The 25,378-nt window shown below is 44.8% G+C and overlaps 1 protein-coding gene across 2 annotated transcripts in view; it reads left to right on the top strand.

Moving 5' to 3' along the window:
* LOC110525679 (phosphatidylinositol transfer protein beta isoform) overlaps positions 1-25,378 on the top strand; it is a 46,805-nt gene that overhangs the window by 5,593 nt on the left and 15,834 nt on the right. For both annotated transcript variants that reach the window (XM_021606022.2, XM_021606024.2), the window contains exons 3-7: positions 15,447-15,592; positions 15,823-15,914; positions 16,153-16,160; positions 16,689-16,763; positions 16,896-16,979. In XM_021606022.2, coding sequence (XP_021461697.1) covers positions 15,447-15,592; positions 15,823-15,914; positions 16,153-16,160; positions 16,689-16,763; positions 16,896-16,979 — 405 coding nt within the window. The remainder of the gene's footprint in view (positions 1-15,446; positions 15,593-15,822; positions 15,915-16,152; positions 16,161-16,688; positions 16,764-16,895; positions 16,980-25,378) is intronic.

The following is a 25,378-nucleotide window of genomic DNA, read 5'->3' as shown; positions in this document are numbered from 1 at the left end:
TGCCTTTAAACGGCTTGGAAAATTCCAGAAAATGTCATGGCTTTAGAAGCTTCTGATTGACATAATTTGAGTGAATTGGAGGTGTATCTGTGGATGTATATCAAGGCCTACCTTCAAACTCAGTGCCTCTTTGCTTGACATCATGGGAAAATCAAAAGACATCAGCCAAGACTTCATTAAAAAAATTGCAGACCTCCACAAGTCTGGTTCATCCTTGGGAGCAATTTCCAAACACCTGAACGTACCACATTCATCTGTACAAACAATAGTATGCAAGTATAAACACTATGGGACCATGCAGCCGTCATACCACTCAGGAAGGAGACTCGTTCTGTCTCCTAGAGATGAACGTACTTTGGTGAGAAAAGTGAAAATCAATCCCAGAACAACAGCAAAGGGCCTTGTGAAGATGCTGGAGGAAACCGGTACAAAAGTATCTAAATTCACAGTAACTAGTCCTATATCGACATAACCTGAAAGGCCGCTCAGCAAGGAAGAAGAAACTGCTCCAAAACCACCATTAAAAAAGCCAGACTACGGTTTGCAACTGCACCTGGGGACAAATATTGTACTTTTTGGAGAAATGTCCTCTGGGAGGCTTGCAAGCCGAAGAACACCATCCCAACCGTGAAGCACGGGGTGGCAGCATCATGTTGTGGGGGTGCTTTGCTGCAGCAGGGACTGGTGCACTTCACAAAATAGATGGCATCATGAGGAAAGAAAATTATGTGGATATATTGAAGCAGCATCTCAAGACATCAGTCAGGTTTTATTTTTATTTTTTAATTTCACCTTTATTTAACCAGGTAGGCTAGTTGAGAACAAGTTCTCATTTGCAACTGCGACCTGGCCAAGATAAAGCATAGCAATTCGACACATACAACAACACAGAGTTACACATGGAATAAACAAGACATACAGTAGAAAACAAGTCTATATACAGTGAGTGCAAATGAGGTAAGATATGGGAGATGAGGCAGTAAATAGGCCATGGTGGTGACGTAATTACAAAATAGCAATTAAACACGAGTGGTAGATGTGCAGACGATGAATGTGCAAGTAGAGATACTGGGGTGCAAAGGAGCAAAATAAATAAATACAGTAAGGGGATGAGGTAGATAGATGGGCTGTTTACAGATGGGCTATGTGATCTATGAGCTACTCTGACAGCTGGTGCTTAATGCTAGTGAGGAAGATATGAGTCTCCAGCTTTAGTGATTTTTGCAGTTCGTTCCAGTCGTTGGCAGCAGAGAACTGGATGGAAAGGCGACCAAATGAGGAATTGGCTTTGGGGGTGACCAGTGAGATATACCTGCTGGAGCGAGTGCTACGAGTGGGTGCTGCTATGGTGATCAGTGAGCTGAGATAAGGCCCCCGATATTTGAAAAACACATTGAGGATTGATTATAAAAAAGCGGGCAAGCAGCTTGCGGACCGGGGCAAGCGGGCTTGCGGACCGGGGCAAGCGGGCTTGCGGACCGGGGCAAGCGGGCTTGCGGACCGGGGCAAGCGGGCAGGGGCTTGCGGACCGGGGCAAGCGGCTTGCGGGGCTAGGGGTTTGCGGACCGGGGCTAGGGGTTTGCGGACCGGAGCGAGCGGTTTGCGGACCGGGGCTAGTGGGCTTTGGCGGTAGTCCAGGAGCCCTAGCCAGGCTAGCTTCAGGCTAATTGGTGCTTGCTCTGGGATGGAAACGCAAGCCAGGAGTAGTTACCCGGGATTGCGGTTAGCTAGTTGCGAAGATCCAGATGAAAACGTTCAGAGTTTGCGGTAGGAATCCGTGGATATGGAGAGAGAGAAATATAGGTCCAATATGCTCTGATTTGAGTTACGTTGTACGAACTGGCGAGAGCTTTCCGAGCTAAAGGTTAGCTGGTGACTGCTAGCAGTGGTTTGCTGACTGATAGCTGGTAGGTAGTTCGCTGTCTAGCTTCAGTTGGGGGATTCCAGATCCAAAGTAAATAGAAACCAGATCCACGCCACATTGGGTGAGGCTGGTTGCAGGAGAGTATTTAGAAGTTGAGGTTTAGGAAAATATTTTTAAAAGATATGCGAAGAAAAAGATCTATACAAGGGACACAACGGGACAAAGACGTTTGACTGCTATGCCATCTTGGATTTGTGACAAATTAAAGCTTGGTCGTAAATGAGTCTTCCAAATGGACAATGACCTGAAGCATACTTCCAAAGTTGTGGCAAAATGGCTTAAAGACAACAAAGTCAGGGTATTGGAGTGGCAATCACAAAGCCCAGACCTCAATCCAATAGAAAATATGTGGGCAGAACTGAAAAAGCGTGTGTGAGCAAGGAGGCCTACAAACCTGACTCAGTTACACCAGCTCTGTCAGGAGGAATGTGCCAAAATCCACCCAACCTTCTGTAGGAAGCTTGTGGAAGGCTACCTGAAGCGTTTGACCCAAGTTAAACAATTTAAAGGCAATGCTACCAAATGCTAATTGAGTGTATGTAAACTTTTGACCCACTGGGAATGTGATGAAAGAAATTAAAGCTGAAATAAATCAATATCTCTACTATTATTCTGACATTTCACCTTCTTAAAATAAAGTGGTAATCCTAACTGACCTAAGACAGGGAATTGTTTACTAGGATTAAATGTCAGGAATTGTGATACTAACTATTTGGCCAAGGTGTATGTAAACTTCCGTTTTCAACTGTACGTGGGAATAAAGTGACTATGCATAGATAAATAGAGCAGTAGCAGCGTTTGTGTGGTTCGAGTCCAGTGAGTGTACATTTAGCCTGTGCAAAAGAGTCAGTGCAAAAATATATATATATATATATATAAAATAATGGGATCAGTGCAAATAGTTTAGGGAGTCATTTGATGAACTGTTCAGCAGTCATATGGATTGGCGGTAGAAGCTGTTAAGGAGCCTTTTGGTCCCAGACATGGCGTGAGCCCTGCCCAGCTTTTCAAAGCATTTCATGGCTACAAATGTGAGTGCTACGGGGCGGAAGTAATTTAGGCAGGTTACCTTGGCGTTCTTGGGCACAGGGACTATGGTGGTCTGCTTGAAACATTAAATCAAATCAAATCCAAATCAAATTTTATTTGTCACATACACATGGTTAGCAGATGTTAATGCGAGTGTAGCGAAATGCTTGTGCTTCTAGTTCCGACAATGCAGTAATAACCAACAAGTAATCTAACTAACAATTCCAAAACTACTGTCTTGTACACAGTGTGAGGGGATAAAGAATATGTACATAAGGATATATGAATGAGTGATGGTACAGAGCAGCATAGGCAGATACAGTAGATTGTATCGAGTACAGTATATACATATGAGATGAGTATGTAAACAAAGTGGCATAGTTAAAGTGGCTAGTGATACATGTATTACATAAGGATACAGTCGATGATATAGAGTACAGTATATACATATGCCTATGAGATGAATAATGTAGGGTGAGTAACATTATATAAGGTAGCATTGGTTAAAGTGGCTAGTGATATATTTACATCATTTCCCATCAATTCCCATTATTAAAGTGGCTGGAGTTGAGTCAGTGTCAGTGTGTTGGCAGCAGCCACTCAGTGTTAGTGGTGGCTGTTTTACAGTCTGATGGCCTTGAGATAGAAGCTGTTTTTCAGTCTCTCGGTCCCAGCTTTGATGCACCTGTACTGACATCGCCTTCTGGATGATAGCGGGGTGAACAGGCAGTGGCTCGGGTGGTTGATGTCCTTGATGATCTTTATGGCCTTCCTGTGACATCGGGTGGTGTATGTGTCCTGGAGGGCAGGTAGTTTGCCCCCGGTGATGCGTTGTGCAGACCTCACTACCCTCTGGAGAGCCTTACGGTTGAGGGCGGAGCAGTTGCCGTACCAGGCGGTGATACAGCCCGCCAGGATGCTCTCGATTGTGCATCTGTAGAAGTTTGAGTGCTTTTGGTGACAAGCCGAATTTCTTCAGCCTCCTGAGGTTGAAGAGGCGCTGCTGCGCCTTCTTCACAATGCTGTCTGTGTGAGTGGACCAATTCAGTTTGTCTGTGATGTGTATGCCGAGGAACTTAAAACTTGCTACCCTCTCCACTACTGTTCCATCGATGTGGATAGGGGGGTGTTCCCTCTGCTGTTTCCTGAAGTCCACAATCATCTCCTTAGTTTTGTTGACGTTGAGTGTGAGGTTATTTTCCTGACACCACACTCCGAGGGCCCTCACCTCCTCCCTGTAGGCCGTCTCGTCGTTGTTGGTAATCAAGCCTACCACTGTTGTGTCGTCCGCAAACTTGATGATTGAGTTGGAGGCATGCGTGGCCACGCAGTCGTGGGTGAACAGGGAGTACAGGAGAGGGCTCAGAACGCACCCTTGTGGGGCCCCAGTGTTGAGGATCAGCGGGGAGGAGATGTTGTTGCCTACCCTCACCACCTGGGGGCGGCCCGTCAGGAAGTCCAGTACCCAGTTGCACAGGGCGGGGTCGAGACCCAGGGTCTCGAGCTTGATGACGAGCTTGGAGGGTACTATGGTGTTGAATGCCGAACTGTAGTCGATGAACAGCATTCTCACATAGGTATTCCTCTTGTCCAGATGGGTTAGGGCAGTGTGCAGTGTGGTTGAGATTGCATCGTCTGTGGACCTATTTGGGCGGTAAGCAAATTGGAGTGGGTCTAGGGTGTCAGGTAGGGTGGAGGTGATATGGTCCTTGACTAGTCTCTCAAAGCACTTCATGATGACGGAAGTGAGTGCTACGGGGCGGTAGTCGTTTAGCTCAGTTACCTTAGCTTTCTTGGGAACAGGAACAATGGTGGCCCTCTTGAAGCATGTGGGAACAGCAGACTGGTATAGGGATTGATTGAATATGTCCGTAAACACACCGGCCAGCTGGTCTGCGCATGCTCTGAGGGCGCGGCTGGGGATGCCGTCTGGGCCTGCAGCCTTGCGAGGGTTAACACGTTTAAATGTCTTACTCACCTCGGCTGCAGTGAAGGAGAGACCGCAAGTTTTCGTTGCAGGCCGTGTCAGTGGCACTGTATTGTCCTCAAAGCGGGCAAAAAAGTTATTTAGTCTGCCTGTGAGCAGGACATCCTGGTCCGTGACTGGGCTGGATTTCTTCCTGTAGTCCGTGATTGACTGTAGACCCTGCCACATGCCTCTTGTGTCTGAGCCGTTGAATTGAGATTCTACTTTGTCTCTGTACTGACGCTTAGCTTGTTTGATAGCCTTGCGGAGGGAATAGCTGCACTGTTTGTATTCGGTCATGTTACCAGACACCTTGCCCTGATTAAAAGCAGTGGTTCGCGCTTTCAGTTTCACACGAATGCTGCCAGCAATCCACGGTTTCTGGTTAGGGAATGTTTTAATCGTTGCTATGGGAACGACATCTTCAACGCACGTTCTAATGAACTCGCACACCGAATCAGCGTATTCGTCAATGTTGTTGTCTGACGCAATACGAAACATGTCCCAGTCCACGTGATGGAAGCAGTCTTGGAGTGTGGAGTCAGCTTGGTCGGACCAGCGTTGGACAGACCTCAGCGTGGGAGCCTCTTGTTTTAGTTTCTGTCTGTAGGCAGGGATCAACAAAATGGAGTCATGGTCAGCTTTTCCGAAAGGGGGGCGGGGCAGGGCCTTATATGCGTCGCGGAAGTTAGAGTAACAATGATCCAAGGTCTTTCCACCCCTGGTTGCGCAATCGATATGCTGATAAAATTTGGGGAGTCTTGTTTTCAGATTAGCCTTGTTAAAATCCCCAGCTACAATGAATGCAGCCTCCGGATAAATGGTTTCCAGTTTGCAAAGAGTCAAATAAAGTTCATTCAGAGCCAACGATGTGTCTGCTTGGGGGGGGATATATACGGCTGTGATTATAATCGAAGAGAATTCTCTTGGTAGATAATGCGGTCTACATTTGATTGTGAGGAATTCTAAATCAGGTGAACAGAAGGATTTGAGTTCCTGTATGTTTCTTTCATCACACCATGTCACGTTAGTCATAAGGCATACGCCCCCGCCCCTCTTTTTACCAGAAAGATGTTTTTTCCTGTCTGCGCGATGCGTGGAGAAACCTGTTGGCTGCACCGCTTCGGATAGCGTCTCTCCAGTAAGCCACGTTTCCGTGAAGCAAAGAACGTTACAGTCTCTGATGTCCCTCTGGAATGCTACCCTTGCTCGGATTTCATCAACCTTGTTGTCAAGAGACTGGACATTGGCAAGAAGAATGCTAGGGAATGGTGCACGATGTGCCCGTCTCCGGAGTCTGACCAGAAGACCGCCTCGTTTCCCTCTTTTTCGGAGTCGTTTTTTTGGGTCGCTGCATGGGATCCACTCCGTTGTCCTGTTTGTAAGGCAGAGCACAGGATCCGCGTCGCGAAAAGCGTATTCTTGGTCGTACTGATGGTGAGTTGACGCTGATCTTATCTTCAGTAGTTCTTCTCGACTGTATGTGATGAAACCTAAGATGACCTGGGGTACTAATGTAAGAAATAACACGTAAAAAAACAAAAAACTGCATAGTTTCCTAGGAACGCGAAGCGAGGCGGCCATCTCTGTCGGCGCCGGAAATGAGTACAGACTGGATCAGGGCGAGGCTGAACATGTCAGAGAAGACACTTGCCTGCTGGTCAGCGCATGCTCCGTGTATGCGTCCTGTACGTGTCCTGGTAATCTGGCCCTGTGGCCTCATGAGTAAGACCTTTTTTTTTTTTACGAGTTAACATTCACATCTGCTACGGAGAGTGTGATCACACAGTCGTCCGGAACAGCTGGTGCTTTCATGCATGGTTCAGTGTTGCTTGCCTCGAAGCAAGCATAGAAGACATTTAGCTAGTCTGTTAGGCTTGCAGCTAGGTTTCCCTTTGTAATCCGTGATGGTTTGCAAGCCCTCCCACATCCGACGAGTGTCAGAGCCGGTGTAATTGGATTTGATCTTAGTCCTATATTAACTTATGGCTGTGGGGGCAGTATTGAGTAGCTTGGATGAAAAGGTGCCCAGAGTAAACTGCTTGCTCCTCAGTCCCAGTTGCTAATATATGCATAGTATTATTAGTATTGGATAGAAGACACTCTGAAGTTTCTAAAACTGTTTGAATGATGTCTGCGAGTATAACAGAACTCACATGGCAGGTAAAAACCTGAGAAGAAATTCAAACAGGAAGTGGGAAATCTGAGGTTGGTCGATTTTTTTTTTTTTTTCAACCCAGCCCCTATTGAATACACAGTGGGATATTGGTTATGTTGCACTCCCTCAGGCCTCCACTGGATGTCAATGAGAGTGGAATGAGTCAGTCTGCCAGCAGTCACGCGCTGGTCATGCACATTTCATATGAGAGGTAGCTCGCGCTCCTTTGCTTTTCTGAAGACAACGGAATTCTCTGGTTGGAATATTATTGAAGTTTTATGTTAACACTTTACTTGTTTGATGATTCGTCAGAGTGCGTAGAGGAATTTATTATCTATATTAGTGTCCTACTCCTTGAAAGCGTGAGCTCTAGCCTTTTACCTCAGTGCGGATGTTGCCTGTAATCCATGGCTTCTGGTTGGAATATGTACATACGTCATTGTGGAGACGTTGTCGTCAATGCACTTATTAATGAAGCCAGTGACTGATGTGGTATACTCCTCGATGCCATTGGCTGAATCGCGGAACATATTCCAGTCTGCGCTAGAGAAGCAGTCTTGTAGCTTAGCATCCGCTTCATCAAACCACTTCTGTATTAAGCGTGTCACCTGTTTTGAGTTTTTGCTTGAATCAGGAGGATGGGAGTTATGGTGCCGGAAGAGATGGCTGCTGTTTTACCGGCTCCTAATCAATTGTGCTATTGTGTGTTTCGCATTATTTGTAACTTACTTTGTACATAATGTTTCTGCCACTGTCTCTTATGACTGAAAAGCGCTTCTGGATATCAGGACAGCGATTACTTGCTTAGATTTTTTTATTTTTTATTAGTCGGATGTGGAGGATTTACTTCAGACATCCGACAAGGCCCAAATCTCTGTTATTCGCATGAAGAAGAGACTGAGATATCGGGGATGTAGGGTTGGGGTGCCATGTAAGGATCCAACGGCGACTGAGTAATCCCCCTCTACCATCAGTCCTATTAGCCAACGTGCAATCATTGGATAATAAAATGGATGAGCTCCGATCACGACTATCCTACCATCCGACATGAACTGTAATATCTTACGTTTCACCAAGTCGTGGCTGAACGGTGACATGGATAACATACAGTGCCTTGTGAAAGTATTCATCCCCCTTGGCGTCATTTTTATTTGGATTTAATGTAATGGACATACACAAAATAGTCCAAATTGGTGAAATGAAAATAACTTGTTTAAAAAATAATAGTAATAATTAAAACTGAAAAGTGGTGCCTATATATAAATTCATCCCCTTAACTATGATGATCTGGTGCAAACAATTACCTTCAGAAGTCACATAATTACATTACACACAGGTGGACTTTATTTAAGTGTGTGTGTGTCTGTGTATTTACACCTGTTTTGAAAGACCCCAGAGTCTGCAACACCACTAAGCAAGCGGCACCATGAAGACCAAGGAGCTCTCCAAACAGGTCAGGGACAGAGTTGTGGAGAAGTACATATCAGGGTTGGGTTATAAAAAAAAATATCAAACTTTGAACATCCCACGGAGCACCATTTAAATCATTATTAAAAAATTGAAAGAATATGGCACGACAACAAACCTGCCAAGAGGGCCGACCACGAAAACTCACAGACCAGGCAAGGAGGGCATTAATCAGAGAGGCAACAAAGAGACCAAAGATAAAGGAGCTGCAAAGCTCCACAGTGGAGATTGAAGTGTCTGTCCATAGGACCACTTTAAGCTGTACACTCCACAGAGCTGAGCTTTACTGAAGTGTGGCCAGAAAAAAGCCATTGCTTAAAGAAAGGAATAAGCAAACACGTTTGGTGTTTGCCAAAAGGCATGTTCCCAAACACATGGAAGATGGTGCTCTTGTCAGATGAGACTAACATTGAGCTTTTTGGCCATCAAGGAAAATGCTATGTCTGGTGCAAACCCAACACCTCTCATCACCCTGAGAACACCATGGTGGTGGCAGCATCATGCTGTGGGGATGTTTTTCAGCAGGGACTGGGAAACTGGTCAGAATTTAAGGAATGATGGATTCCGCCAAATACAGGGAAATTGAGGGAGGGAAACCTGTTTGCAAAAATCCTAGTGGCTAGATGTGCCAAGGTTATAGAGACGTACCCCAAGAGACTTGCAGCCGTAATTGCATTGACAACTTGAGCGTGCATAACTGTTCTATTTTTTGTGTCTTATTTCTTGTACACAATAAAATATTTCGCATCTTGAAAGTGGTAGGCATGTTGTGTAAATAAAATACAAATTAGAGGTTGACCTAATTTCTTTAATTAGGGCGAATTTTAAGTTTTCATAACAATCTGACTTCTTGGACGCCGATTACATTGCAATCCTTGAGGAGACTGCGTGGCAGGCTGACCACCTGTTACGCGAGTGCAGCAAGGAGCCAAGGTAAGATGCTAGCTAGCATTAAACTTATCTTGTAAAAAACAATCAATCTTCACATAATCACTAGTTAACTACGCATGGTTGATGATACTACTAGGTTAACTAGCTAGTCCTGCGTTGCGTATAATAATAATAATAATAATAATAATAATAATAATAATAATAATAATAATAATAATAATGTTCATTTATCATCGAATCACAGACTACTTCAAGTTGATTTAACGAAAGCGCATTCGCGAAAAAAAAGCACAATTGTTGCAATAATGTACGTAACCATAAACATCAATTCCTTTCTTAAAATCAGTACACAAGTATATTTTTTTTAAACCTGCATATGTAGTTAATATTGCCATGAATTTATTTTAACTTGTGAAATTGTGTCACTTCTCTTGCGTTCATTACAAGCAGAGTCAGGGTATATGCAGAAGTTTGGGCCGCCTGGCTCATTGCCAACTAATTTGCCAGAATATGACATAATTATGACACAACATTGAAGGTTGTGCAATGTAACAGCAATATTTAGACTTAGGGTTGCCACCCATTCGATAAAATATGAAATGGTTCTGTATTTCACTGAAAGAATAAACGTTTTGTTTTTGAAATGATAGTTACTGGATTTGACCTTATTATTATTATTATTATTATTATTATTATTATTTTTTATTTTATTTATTTCACCTTTTATTTAACCAGGTAGGCTAGTTGAGAACATGTTCTCATTTACAACTGCGACCTGGCCAAGATAAAGCATAGCAGTGTGAACAGACAGCAACATAGAGTTACACATGGAGTAAACAATAAACAAGTCAATAACACAGTATAAAAAAAGAGTATATACATTGTGTGCAAAAGGCATGAGGAGGTAGGCAAATAATTGCAATTTAGCAGATTAACACGAGTGATAAATGATCAGATGGTCATGTGCAGGTAGAGATACTGGTGTGCAAAAGAGCAGAAAAGTAAATAAATTAAAACAGTATGGGCATGAGGGAGGTAAATTGGGTGGGCTATTTACCAATGGACTATGTACAGCTGCAGCGATCGGTTAGCTGCTCAGATAGCAGATGTTTAAAGTTGGTGAGGGAGAGAAGTCTCCAACTTCAACGATTTTTGCAATTCGTTCCAGTCACAGGCAGCAGAGAACTGGAAGGAAAGGTGGCCAAATGAGGTGTTGGCTTTAGGGATGATCAGTGAGATACACCTGCTGGAGCGCGTGCTACGGGTGGGTGTTGCCATCGTGAACTGAGATAAGGCGGAGCTTTACCTAGCATGGACTTGTAGATGACCTGGAGCCAGTGGGTCTTGCGACGAATATCTAGCGAGGGCCAGCTGACTAGAGCATACAGGTCGCAGTGGTGGGTGGTATAAGGTGCTTTAGTAACAAAGCGGGTGGCACTGTGATAAGCTGCATCCAGTTTGCTGAGTAGAGTATTGGAAGCCATTTTGTAGATGACATCGCAGAAGTCGAGGATCGGTAGGAGAGTCAGTTTTACTAGGTTAAGTTTGGCGGCGTGAGTGAAGGAGGCTTTGTTGCGAAATAGAAAGCCGATTCTAGATTTGATTTTGGATTGGAGATGTTTGATATGAGTCTGGAAGGAGAGTTTACATTCTAGCCAGACACCTAGGTACTTAGATGTCCACATATTCTAGGTCGAAACCATCCAGGGTGGTGATGCTAGTCGGGCGTGCGGGTGCAGGCAGCGGACGGTTGAAAAGCATGCATTTGGTTTTACTAGTGTTTAAGAGCAGTTGGAGGCCACGGAAGGAGTGTTGTATTGCATTGAAGCTCGTTTGGAGGTTAGATAGCAGTGTCCAAGGAAGGGCCAGAAGTATACAGAATGGTGTTGTCTGCGTAGAGGTGGATCAGGGAATTGCCTGCAGCAAGACCAACATCATTGATATATATACAGAGAAAAGAGTCGGCCCTAGAATTGAACCCTGTAGCACCCCATAGAGACTGCCAGAGGACCGGACAACATGCCCTCCGATTTGACACATTGAACTCTGTCTGCAAAGTAGTTGGAGAACCAGGCAAGGCAGTCATTAGAAAAACCGAGGCTACCGAGTCTGCCGATAAGAATATGGTGATTGACAGAGTCGAAAGCCTTGGCCAGGTCGATGAAGACGGCTGCACATTACTGTCTTTTATCAATGGCGGTTATGATATCGTTTAGTACCTTTAGCGTGGCTGAGGTGCACCCGTGACCGGCTCGGAAACCAGATTGCACAGCGGAGAAGGTACGATGGGATTCGAGATGGTCAGTGATCTGTTTGTTGACTTGGCTTTTGAAGTCCTTAGATAGGCAGGGCAGGATGGATATAGGTCTGTAACAGTTTGGGTCCAGGTTGTCTCCCCGTTTGAAGAGGGGGGTGGACCGCGGCAGCTTTCCAGTCCTTGGGGATCTGTTGGCCGAGGTTGGAGTAGCCAGGAGGAAAGCATGGCCAGCCGTTGAGAAATGCTTGTTGAAGTTTTCGATTATCATGGATGTATCGGTGGTGACCGTGTTACCTAGCCTTAGTGCAGTGGGCAGCTGGGAGGAGGTGCTCTTGTTCTCCATGGACTTTACAGTGTCCCAGAACTTTTTGGAGTTTGTGCTACAGGATGCACATTTCTGCTTGAAAAAGCTGGCCTTTGCTTTCCTGACTGACTGCGTGTATTGGTTCCTGACTTCCCTGAACAGTTGCATATCGTGGGGACTATTCGATGCTATTGCAGTACGACCTAAGGCTCGTATTTCTGTGTGTATATGATTTGATAGAGCAGTCTGAGTAGTGGTAGGAAGCAGCAGGCTCGTAAGCATTCATTCAAACAGCTGCTCTTAGCAATGCTGGTATGCACAGCTCTGTTTATGACTTCAAGCCTATCAACTCCCGAGATTAGGCTGGCAATACTAAAGTGCCTATAGGAACATCCAATAGTCAAAGGTATATGAAATACAAATGGTATATAGAGAGAGTCCTATAACTACAACCTAAAACTTCTTAACTGGGAATATTGAAGACTCATGTTTTAAAAGGAACTGAGCAAGGAACTTAAACGTTAGCTTTTTTTTTTTTTTTACATGGCACATATTGCACTTTTACTTTCTTCTCCATCACTGTGTTTTTGATTTATTGAAACCAAATTGAACATCTTTCATTATTTATTTGAGACTAAATTGATTTTATTGATGTATTATATTAAGTTAAAATAAGTGTTCATTCAGTATTGTTGTAATTGTCATTTATACATGCATGCATACATACATGCAGATTTTTATGAATCTGCTTTTTTTGATCCTCCAATCGGTATCGCCGTTGAAAAATCATAATATGTCAACCTCTAATACAAACCCCCAAGAAATCCATTTTAATTCCAGGTTGTAAGGCAACAAAATAGGAAAAATGAGGGGGTGAATACTTTCACAAGCCACTGTACAGCTGGTAGGGTTTTCGGTCTATCGGCAAGATGGAACAGCTGCTTCCGTTAAGACAAGGGACGGCTCTGTCTCTTTGTAAATAACAACTGGTGCACGAAATCTAATTAAGGAAGTCTCAAGGTTTTGCTCGCCTGACGATCTCATTATAAGCTGTAACGCTTTGTGGTGGTCTATTTACCACCACAAACCGATGCTGGCACTAAGACGGCACTCGACGAGCTGTATACGGCTATAAGCAAACAAGAAAATGCTTATCCAGAGGTGGTGCTCCTAGTGGCCGTGGACTTTAATGCAGGAAACTTAAATCCGTTTTACCTAATTTCTACCAGCATGTTAAATGTGCAATCAGAGGGGGGAAAAAAACTCTAGACCACCTTTACTCCACACACACAGACGCATACAAAGCATTGAGGAGTACACCACATCAGCCACTGGCTTTATCAATAAGTGCACTGATGAAATCGTCCCAACAGTGACCGTATGTACATACACTACCGGTCAAAAGTTTTAGAACACCACCTCATTCAACGGTTTTTATTTAATTTTTTTAGTTATTCTACAATGTAGAAAATGGTTATCAACTATGAAATAACACATGTAATCATGTAGTAACCAAAAAAGTGTTAAACAAATCACTATTTTTATATTTGAGATTCTTCAAATAGCCACCCTTTGACTTGATGGCAGCTTTGCACACTCTTGGAATTCTCTCAACCAGCATCACGTGGAATGCTTTTCCAACAGCCTTGAAGGAGTTCCCATATATGCTGAGCACTTGTTCGCTGCTTTTCCTTCACTCTGCGGTCCATATCTCAGTCTGCTTTGGTAACAGTTGTCTGGATGTGTTTAGCAGACCCAAGGAATAACACATGCACACCATGGGCACCATCATGAGACAACTCCATGGATTGTGTTTTCCATTGCCATACTTCTATATTGTCCTCACTACAGAGAGAGTTACGCAAGGCTGTGCTGTTCTCTCTCGTGTATGTGTGTGGTTACTGTTATGAAACTTTGACTCACACAGTGTCCTTATATGGCAATGAAGTGCGTGTATGCACAGAGGCCCAGATTATAGTAAAGCCAAAAACTTCCTGGAATGATGAGCTGGGTTCTTGGTCCAGCTGTGTGTGTGTGTGGGTGGTTCACTTGATAGGATGATGTGTGATTCTGATGAAAATGTGCGATCCAGGGTTGGGCTGGTCCACCACAATACAGGTAGATGAAAAATATATATAATCAAAGCAAAAACAATACTTCCTGCTCTGACAGGCCTAAATCAAACCAAGACCTCTGTGTACTTCTCAGTTCAATAATAGGTCTGACTTGGCATAGTGGAGAGTTGATCTGATCCAGGCTTAGTGTCCACAGTACAAGAACAGCACAAACATCCCTGCAGCATTCTCATCAGTGATTTGTTGCATTAATTGCACAAATGTTTATGAACAGTGATTGACTAGTTGAGTGCTTTGTTTAAATTCCTTTGTCTAATTCGGGACAATTTTGTATGCATCGTTTAACCTGGGGCTCTGTTTGTTCATGTTCTGTGTGGTCGTGCAAGTAAGAGATTGCCTTTTGGATGTGAAAGGAACCAAAGTTTTGTCCTCTCCAGGGCCCAGAACGGATGAATGACACGGACAGTAGAACTCGTTTGATCAGTGCTCTGTTCTCTGGACAATTAGCCTGTTTAGCCTACACTTGCTCGTTGTGGTAAAGAGACAATGCATACAATAACACAAAGTTATTGATTGTACAATATTCATGTTGCATCAACATACATTGGATACATGCATGTTTTTATAGTCCCTGTAGATGACACTTGCAGTCTCTTTGTACACACACAGTAGCACAGTCAGCCATGTGGACCCTCCAGTGCTGTAGGCCCCTACTGTAGCTGTTTTCACTGCCCCTTAATCCTATTAGAACCAATTAGTAAAGAGTGGCTCTCTGTAGGTCTATTGTGGGGTGGCTAGTAGCATATCTCTCTACTTTGATAACCATGCATGCTAGAGCTGGGTGGAAAATGCAAATATTCTGGGTAGCCATTTGATTAGCTGTTCAGGAGTCTTGTGGCTTGGGGGTGGAAGCTATTTAGGAGCCTCTTGGACCTAGACTTTTCGCTCCGGTACTGCTTGACGTGCGATAGCAGAGAACCGTCTGACTGTCGCAGGCATTTTTATATAATGCCTGCGAGAAATGTGAAGTTTGAAATGAAACAAGTTTGCTATATGGGTATAATATGGGTGATTGTTATTGGGACAATTTGATGGCTACAACTATCAAACTAGTAGGAGTAGTTTAAAGGATAATACAATTGTTGTCCATATCGCTCTGCAGCTTGCCCTCCTGGTTCTGGATGATGCTGGATGGACACTGCCTTCCTTGTAGTCAACATGCAATCCAGGGTCCACCCTCTGTCATATGATTGTCCAAAACAAATGTGTTGATTCCCTGAGTTTTTAGTTGCTATCCATGTTTGTATTACCTTCATGAGAGCAAGTATTTGTTGTTATATAATGTTGTGTTAACTGTGTGTGTTTTGTGTTTCAGTATCAAGTGGGGCAGTTGTACTCCGTAGCAGAGGCCAGTAAGAATGAGACGGGCGGAGGAGAGGGCATCGAGGTCCTTAAGAATGAACCCTATGAGAAGGAGGGCGAGAAAGGACAGTACACACACAAAATCTACCATCTGAAGAGGTAACACACACCCACACTGTTCCTAGTGCACCATCACTATCTTGCCAGCAGGTGGAAGTGTAGTCATTCCTGTGTTACAGTAGGTTTGTAGTACCTTTTTTAATTTTTTTTTATAGAGGCCTTCAAGACATTGACATTAAGATATCTCGTTGTATGACTGAAGTGTGTTTTATTCAGTGTGTGTGTGTGTGTGTGTGTGTGTATCCATCTATATCCCCTCGCTTCCACAGTAAAGTCCCAGCGTTTGTCAAGATGATAGCTCCTGAGGGCTCCCTGGTCTTCCATGAAAAGGCCTGGAATGCTTACCCTTACTGCCGAACCAGTGAGTCCCCTTTTCTTCTGCCTGAACTCTTACCTCTTCTCCCCCCACCTGTACCGCCTGCACCTTGTGACCACCCAAGCCATTTTTTTTTTAAGAGAGAAATGTTTTAAATTGACTCATTGTTGCTTGAACCAACTTACTATTTACATGAATTGTATGATCATTTCTTACTTTTTTTAGTCTTGGATTTGTATCTAACATTTGTTTTTTGGTCTTCTTATGCTTCGCCTGGACCCAGTTGTAACGGTGAGTAGCCTCAAATGACCCTGTTAGATTATCTCACTGTCTGTTTGGATGGTAATTGTTTGTGCATGTGTGTATAGTTGTTTGTCTGTGTGAATGTGGCATGCTTTAGTTTTCGTGAAGCGAACATGTCAACAATTTTAAAGAATGTGGCAAATAAGCCAAAAATGTTTGAGGTTTTTATTTATTTATGGGGAAATTGTATGTTTTGAATTTACCATGATATTGCTTCATCGGGTAGTTTTTGAATTCAGGGGTTGGAGGTCCTCCTTGTGGTCATTACTAGTTATGTAAATCTACTAGGTTTAGAGCCCTCAAACTCAAAAACCTCAAAGCCAGTTCCACTGCTTTTTTTCATAGTTCCCTTCTAATCAGGGACTGATTTAGACCTGGGAAACCAGGTGGGTGCAATTAATTATCAGGTAAAACAGAAAACCAGCAGGCTCCTGACCTCCCATAGGGTAAGAGTTGAATATCTCTCGTTTAGAGGGTTTGTGGTTTCAGTAAAGATTGTCAATTTCCTTCCTTCAGAATGAGTATATGAAAGACGACTTCATCATTAAGATTGAGACATGGCACAAACCTGACCTAGGCACAGTAGAAAACGTGAGTACCTTTTTATCTGCCGTTCAAAATTAGTTAAGATTATTTACAATTTACCAATCTCACTGTAAAGGTCACTGAATGTGTCCCCGATGAAGCTTTGCGGTCATGCTCATGCCTGGCTTTGATTGGCAGGTGCACAAGCTGGACGTGCCCACATGGAAGAGTGTGGAGGTGGTTCCCATTGACATCGCAGATGGGGAACAAGTGGCCCCTGCTGTGAGTACTCCTTTCTGATACTGCCGTCATGCCACAGTCCCACACTCAATAAAGCCCTGGATAGTACCCTGTTTGGCACCATCATGTGGAGAGACCTGTGCATTGTACAGCAATCTTCCTACTTAGTATAATAATATCTGACCCCATTAGATGTAAGATAAATATAATTTTAGGACTATTCAGATGGGACAAAAAAACAAATTGACACGTTCCTTTTAAAGGGTTATTGAGAATGTTGTATTCCTTCTCAGCTGCCGGGTGGAACTATGGTGCATTGTTTCTCCTCTGCAGGTTCTGAAACCCCTCATCAGTATGGTGTTGGAAGCTCTGCAATTATAACTTAATATTGGTATAATTTCCCAGTATATCTTCCTTTCAAATCCATAAGGTTCCTAGTACCAATGCTCATGGTAATTTATTGCTATTATTTGGCATGGCATTGCCTCACTTCACTGAGTTTGTGTTTGCACGCATTTTGTGCTGTGCGAGTGCATGTGGTTATTTGCCCGAGCAGTGTGTGCTTGCGGTAGGTGTCTAACAAGGCGGACGTGTTTGCCTTGCTGGAGGAGTTGTCTGAGGGCCCTATCAGGTTTGTGCCTCAGGCATGGCTGCAGGGCCTGGCCTGCCAAGGGACCACAGATGAGTTTGTTAGTGTAATTAAGGCTCATGGCGCTCCATACGCCTGGCCCTCTCACACACACTTCCTCAGCGTAAGGCACATCGATTCACAGACCTCATTAGAGCAGCACAGTGTATTGTTATAGTGAAGAAGCTTTCAGCATTAAAACAGCCAAATTAGTGTGTGTTTCTTCCATTCTGCTCGTTTGGCTCCCTCCTGTTGGCCGATAGCCCTGAAAAGCAGCTTTTAGCTGCAGGCGCATCATGATTTATTTAAAATTGCTGGGCCCTTGAGCTGTATGTAATTTGAAAGGCGTTTCATTTTTATTTTTCACAACAGTTGTTTTAAGTTGACTTTAGGGCTGGGCAATATAGCGAATTAATTCTAATTTCTGTTTTTGCGTGATATTCCAAATCCTGTATTGCAAGAATCTAGGTTCTTTTTTTTTTCGTATTTTTTTGCGTTTTATGTCCACTTGTTCTCGTTGTCTTTTTGGTCTCGTCTCTTTCGCTCCTTCTGTGCTGTTGTGTGCACCTTCCCATTTACACCAGAGATCTTTATACACTGCTCAAAAAAATAAAGGGAACACTTAAACAACACAATGTAACTCCAAGTCAATCACACTTCTGTGAAATCAAACTGTCCACTTAGGAAGCAACACTGATTGACAATACATTTCACATGCTGTTGTGCAAATGGAATAGAAAACAGGTGGAAATCATAGGCAATTAGCAAGACACCCCCAATAAAGGAGTGGTTCTGCAGGTGGTGACCACTTCTCAGTTCCTATGCTTCCTGGCTGATGTTTTGGTCACTTTTGAATGCTGGCGGTGCTTTCACTCTAGTGGTAGCATGAGACGAAGACTACAACCCACACAAGTGGCTCTGGTAGTGCAGCTCATCCAGGATGGCACATCAATGCGAGCTGTGGCAAGAAGGTTTGCTGTGTCTGTCAGCGTAGTGTCCAGAGCATGGAGGCGCTACCAGGAGACAGGCCAGTACATCAGGAGACGTGGAGGAGGCCGTAGGAGGGCAACAACCCAGCAGCAGGACTGCTACCTCTGCCTTTGTGCAAGGAGGAGCAGGAGGAGCACTGCCAGAGACCTGCAAAATGACCTCCAGCAGGCCACAAATGTACATGTCTGCTCAAACGGTCAGAAACAGACTCCATGAGGGTGGTATGAGGGCCCGACATCCACAGGTGGGAGTTGTGCTTACAGCCCAACACCGTGCAGGACGTTTGGCATTTGCCAGAGAACACCAAGATTGGCAAATTCGCCACTGGCGCCCTGTGCTCTTCACAGATGAGAGCAGGTTCACACTGAGCACGTGACAGTCTGGAGACGCCGTGGAGAACGTTCTGCTGCCTGCAACATCCTCCAGCATGACCGGTTTGGCGGTGGGTCAGTCATGGTGTGGGGTGGCATTTCTTTGGGGGGCTGCACAGCCCTCCATGTGCTCGCCAGAGGTAGCCTGATTGCCATTAGGTACCGAGATGAGATCCTCAGACCCCTTGTGAGACCATATGCTGGTGCAGTTGGCCCTGGGTTCCTCCTAATGCAAGACAATGCTAGACCTCATGCAGCTGGAAGGCATTGATGCTATAGACTGGCCCGCCCGTTCCACAGACTGGAATCTAATTGAGCACATCTGGGACATCATGTCTCGCACCACAGACTGTCCAGGAGTTGGTGGATGCTTTAGTCCAGGTCTGGGAGGAGATCCCTCAGGAGACCATCCGCCACCTCATCAGGAGCATGCCCAGGCGTTGTAGGGAAGTCATACAGGCACGTGGAGGCCACACACTACTGAGCCTCATTTTGACTTGTTTTAAGGACATTACATCAAAGTTGGATCAGCCTGTAGTGTGGTTTTCCACTTTAATTTTGAGTGTGACTCCAAATCCAGACCTCCATGGGTTGATAAATTTGATTTCCATTGATAATTTTTGTGTGATTTTGTTGTCAGCACATTCAACTATATAAAGAAATAGTATTTAATAAGAATATTTCATTCATTCAGATCTAGGATGTGTTCCCTTTTATTTTTTGAGCAGTGTATAATGAATGACAAGATGCATGTCTCCGCCCGTTTCCCAAAGCTGGGAAGGCCCTGCCTCTCACGCCAACAAAGTTGAGAGATCACCTCTTCCTCTCTGACAAGCGGTTTCAACTCGCTATTTGCATTTGAGCTTTGGTCCACCAGAATCAGTCATAGAGACATTATTTTACTGTAACAGAGAAGTTTTCTAATGATACACTTATGTCTCAACTATTCAAATTGCGCGCAGAACAGACGCTACTAAAACGAGAGTATCAATGAAGATTGATTCTGGAAAATGAATGTGCAGTTTGTCGCATGCTGCTTTGGAGTACCACGTACTGCTAGCAGCATTTTAGCCAAAGACTGTTTATACTAGCTGTCTAGTTTGTGTTTTATAACTGTGCAATAAGCACATTTTATAAATTCTGAACAAAGTGTACAGGCTAGCATGCTGTTCAGAGACAAACATAAGGGTGTGTTCATAACAATTCAACTGTTCAACCTGGTTAGCTAGCAAATAAGATAGCTAAAGATGAACTAGCATGTGGGCTTGAGCAATCGTTGATGAGACCAGTGTTAATTGTCTATAGCCTAATGCCTGCTGTAAGAAGTTGGGCATCATTAGTGAATGTGCATTATGCATGGTTCTAGTTACATGTGTAACAAAGGGGCCTTTTCATGGACTTAAAAGCCAGATCAGTGACTATTGCAACAACAACAACAAAGCAGGTTAAACTTATGGTTGTGGAAGGCCTCTATTTAGGTATAAATTCATTAGATTAATGCTGACTGTTCGAAATACAGTGTATTTTACCTTTAAGTCTACAACACTGCTTATTTAGAGAACATTAAAATCAGTATATGCAGTATATATCTTGAAGATTTTTAGGTCCAATTGATCAGCCCTAGTTGACTTTGCACTTCTCTCTCTGAGCTCTTTACGATGAATAATGAAACCAGAAGAGGACTGTGAGACCGTTAAGAGTGTGTGCAGGGCTCCCATCTTTCAAAGGTTAGGAGTACCACATGAAATTTAGTACCATTGGTTGATTTGAGAAGAGTGGTTGATTTTGGGATGAATGAGGTGCTGGAGTCGGTCCATTAGACTATGTTCACAGGAATTCCCAACTGACATTATGCTAGAGAGACCTCTGAGTATTCACTCTTCAGGGTTTATACACGTTTTGACAGATGGCATTTTATGACTTTTGCATGACTTTTAACCAGATTTCCATGACTAATAATTGGTGGCGTCTATGTAGCCTACATGGAAAGTTAGCATGAATGTGGTATTGTAGAAATGCAAACTGTTAAGGGCCCAAAAAGGTGACTTTATCAGCTTTAAAATGCTAACTTCTAGTGACTTTTAGGATGGGTCCCTTGTTGAAATGTTTTAACTGTGTACTATTTAAACAACAAAGAATATGATCAGTCTGTGTAAAATAAAGTGGTTTGTGTGAACATAACTCATAGCAATTTTTTTTTATCTGCCTTTGTACATCTGTTCTACATTAATGTGCCAGCAGAGCACAACACCCTTTGTCTCATTCAGTCAGAATACACCTGGCATACCTCTTTCTATCCACCTTATTGAACAAGTGAGAAAGGGGGAAAGTGTTTGTGTGTGGTGTTCCTTTTGACCTCTATAGTGGCATCCAGCTTAAGCCAGGCCCAGCTCCAGCTACACTTGATCCCTGAATCCACTTGTTTAACAAGCAACTCCTCATTTTCACCTAATTCTCTCATTCTGAGAATGAACCACATAGAGGAAAAACATGTAGTTGATAGTAAGTTCATTTAGCTAACTAGTTAACATTTCACACAGATTGCCAGGGTCCAGTGAGTAACTAACGTTATAGCTTGAGGAACGGCAAGGCTTGATCGAATTCTCAGTTAGTACTATAGCTAATTGGTTCCTCGAGCTAACGCTACCTCATCTGATGTTGTAACGTTAGCTATTTAGCTGTCTGACTTTGTTAGGCAGCTAATTTTCACACCATAAACTCAATTATTTGATCAGCTAATGTTGCTGAAAATTTCTCTGACTAGCTAACGGAGAATTCAGCTATTGTAGTAAGATACTTAAGTTCTTATTCCACCACACTTGCTCCCTCACCTCAAAATGTCCAAATGCCAGTTGTTTTTCAGTTACAGCTCATGAAGTACGCTTCATCACCTTACCACCTTCGTCTCCAGGCTTCTCACCTACCTCTAGTGGTCATTCAGGGCACGCAGACTCAAATCTCTAGCCACTTTAATAATTAATAATAATGGCTGTAATGAATGTATCTCTATTCACTTTAAACAATTCCACTTTATATAATGTTTCATACCCTACATCTCATATGTGTATATACTGTACTCTGTACCATCTACTGCATCTTGCTTATGCCGCACGGCCATCACGCATCCATATATTTATATGTACATATTCATCCCTTTACACTTGTGTGTACATAAGGTAGCTGTTGTGAAATTGTTAGATTACTTGTTAGATATTACTGTACTGTCTGAACTAGAAGCACAATCATTCTTCTGCACTCGCATTAACATCTGCTAACCATGTGTGTGTGACCAATAACATTTGATTTGACGCGCTGCTGCAGTAACTGGCAAACTGTCTGTCCACTCTCCGCTGTCTTTTCAGAGCGCGGGCTGATTCTGTAATTAGCAAGTTGGTTGTCGCTTCTCTCTTCAGTCACGTGCTGCATCCTGTTATGTGAAGGACTGGCTGATCCCAGGCCTGAGCCTTAGATGATACAGTCAGTATTGCTCCAAATGCGCATCACTCGTTCGCTTACAGCCAGTAGTGATCCATATCCCCCCCCAAATATAACTTTTCTCATCGGATCTACATGAATCATAGGTTACCTAGTTTGCATCCCTGGGTATTGACACTAGAAGGCTGCTGGTCTCTGATCCCATGTAGGCCTATGATCTCCTGCTGTTATGCCCTTATGCCACTTAACCCTTCACAAAGTAGAAGAAATGCGCCGTTTAGGCTTCTGTATAAAACACACGGTCAACCCTCCATTTGGAGAGCTACTGGTTGTGCAGGCTTTTGATCAAGCCTTGAAACACACCCGTGTCTGCTTATCAAGGTTCTGTGTGAGCAGCTGATTTTTACGGCTACAATGTGGTGTGTTAGAGCAGGGCTTGAACAAAAGCCTGCACACCCAGTAGCTCTCCTGGAGGATGGTTGGCCACCCTTAAAATAACATATTGCAACACAACTAAAATACTTTTGTTTAAATATAATTATTCCCTCATTAAATTAATCAGGGATGAAATTGATACTGTAAGCTACTTCAAACCATGGTAGCGAAAAACATGTTTATCTATAACCTTAAGGCTAAAATATTATGCTTTCAGGGGAGATCTATGCACAGCATGGAAGTTATTTGTCAATTCGACTTCTTAGAATATTTTTAATGTTGCCGGAGTTACATGGCTAGCCTACTGTTTAATAAGAGGGGAATACCAGCTTTCCAAAAATGGTGTCGTAGGTCTTTCTCAACAGTGCCTGTCGAACGACATAATACTTATAATTACTAGCAAGATGGCTTGTAGTGAGGCTAGTTATGTTTTGGAACAGTGTATTCTGCACATTCAGGCTGGCACATTCTCAATCGGCGCATTCCCTCACGAATTGTCTACTGGCACGTATACGCTGGATTTACAGATATGAATGCCCACTCTCCATTGCTTTTCAATGCAGATCCTGCCTTCATTCTGCTTTCATCAACCTTTTTTTTGACACTGTGTGCAAATCCGAGCCGGTGATGGGCCACTTTGTTTTGTAGAGGACGCAGTTCACAGAAAGTTGGAGGTGCCGGTATGGCGCTCCGGCCCAACTCAAGCACTGATTTGAGATACAGCCTTAATGAACAACAGTGTGTTATGCTGCTAGAGTGTGTGGGTCTACTCTCCTGCTGCACTAGTGAGTTAGTTCGAACTGTATGTTTGACTGTGATTGTGAATGGGTTTAGTGCCTGTGTTTTGGTGTATTAGTGCAGCTGGGGTCTCAGCATTGTGATACACAGTGTGTCACAAGACGTGAGGAAGATGGCCCTGTGTCTGGGGGAGCAGTCTCTCCTCAGCCTGGCCCTGTGTCTGGGGGAGGAGTCTCTCCTCAGCCTGGCCCTGTGTCTGGGGAAGCAGTCTCTCCTCAGCCTGGCCCTGTGTCTGGGGGAGCAGTCTCTCCTCAGCCTGGACCTGTGTCTGGGGGAGCAGTCTCTCCTCAGCCTGGACCTGTGTCTGGGGGAGCAGTCTCTCCTCAGCCTGGACCTGTGTCTGGGAGAGCAGTTTCTCCTCAGCCTGGACCTGTGTCTGGGGGAGCAGTCTCTCCTCAGCCTGGACCTGTGTCTGGGGGAGGAGTCTCTCCTCAGCCTGGACCTGTGTCTGGCGGAGCAGTCTCTCCTCAGCCTGGCCCTGTGTCTGGGGGAGCAGTCTCCCCTCAGCCTGGCCCTGTGTCTGGGGGAGCAGTCTCCCCTCAGCCTGGCCCTGTGTCTGGGGGAGCAGTCTCTCCTCAGCCTGGCCCTGTGTCTGGGGGAGCAGTCTCTCCTCAGCCTGGCCCTGTGTCTGGGGGAGCAGTCTCTCCTCAGCCTGGCCCTGTGTCTGGGGGAGCAGTCTCTCCTCAGCCTGGCCCTGTGTCTGGGGGAGCAGTCTCTCCTCAGCCTGGCCCTGTGTCTGGGGGAGCAGTCTCTCCTCAGCCTGGCCCTGTGTCTGGGGGAGCAGTCTCTCCTCAGCCTGGCCCTGTGTCTGGGGGAGCAGTCTCTCCTCAGCCTGGCCCTGTGTCTGGGGGAGCAGTCTCTCCTCAGCCTGGCCCTGTGTCTGGGGGAGCAGTCTCTCCTCAGCCTGGCCCTGTGTCTGGGGGAGCAGTCTCTCCTCAGCCTGGCCCTGTGTCTGGGGGAGGAGTCTCTCCTCAGCCTGGCCCTGTGTCTGGGGGAGGAGTCTCTCCTCAGCCTGGCCCTGTGTCTGGGGGAGGAGTCTCTCCTCAGCCTGGCCCTGTGTCTGGGGGAGGAGTCTCTCCTCAGCCTGGCCCTGTGTCTGGGGGAGGAGTCTCTCCTCAGCCTGGCCCTGTGTCTGGGGGAGGAGTCTCTCCTCAGCCTGGCCCTGTGTCTGGGGGAGGAGTCTCTCCTCAGCCTGGCCCTGTGTCTGGGGGAGCAGTCTCTCCTCAGCCTGGCCCTGTGTCTGGGGGAGCAGTTATGCACACCATCAGACACACGTACACAGTCTTCTACACACTCTGGCACCAGCCTGCGCCCTTCTGCCATCTATAATGTCAGCATAGCCATTTGCTGGAAGCATCAACAAGTTCTCACCTGACAACCTACCCAGCTCAGCCCAGCCGAGACAGGGTGCATGGTGGAGGGCACAGGGCTGGGCTTTGGTGCTGCAGCCTGGGGCCAGGGCAGAGGGGCTGTGGAGGGTAGACCTAGCCTAGGAGACCCTGGCCTCTCTCATGGTAGCCCCCTTTCCCCTCTGCCCAGAGGGCAGCATTAGTGCAGGGCCAACTCTCAGACACATGGGCTAGAGGGGCTTTAGAGGGCCCGGTATGACTTATGCAGTCCTGCACGCATTTTGAGTACCATGCATGCATTTTGAGGTCAGAGTAGATACTGCTGATGTGAAGAAAAAGGTTAGGGTACAAATGGAGAACCAACTGCATTTTCCAAAAATATCAAGCATATATCCACTATCTCGTAGTTGGCTACGGCGTCATTTCGACGAAGGT

This window comes from Oncorhynchus mykiss, chromosome 6 (assembly GCF_013265735.2).
Source record: "Oncorhynchus mykiss isolate Arlee chromosome 6, USDA_OmykA_1.1, whole genome shotgun sequence".
NCBI classification, from domain to species: domain Eukaryota; kingdom Metazoa; phylum Chordata; class Actinopteri; order Salmoniformes; family Salmonidae; genus Oncorhynchus; species Oncorhynchus mykiss.
Note: the sequence above shows the minus strand (reverse complement) of the source record. Positions and strands in the feature narration are given on the sequence as shown.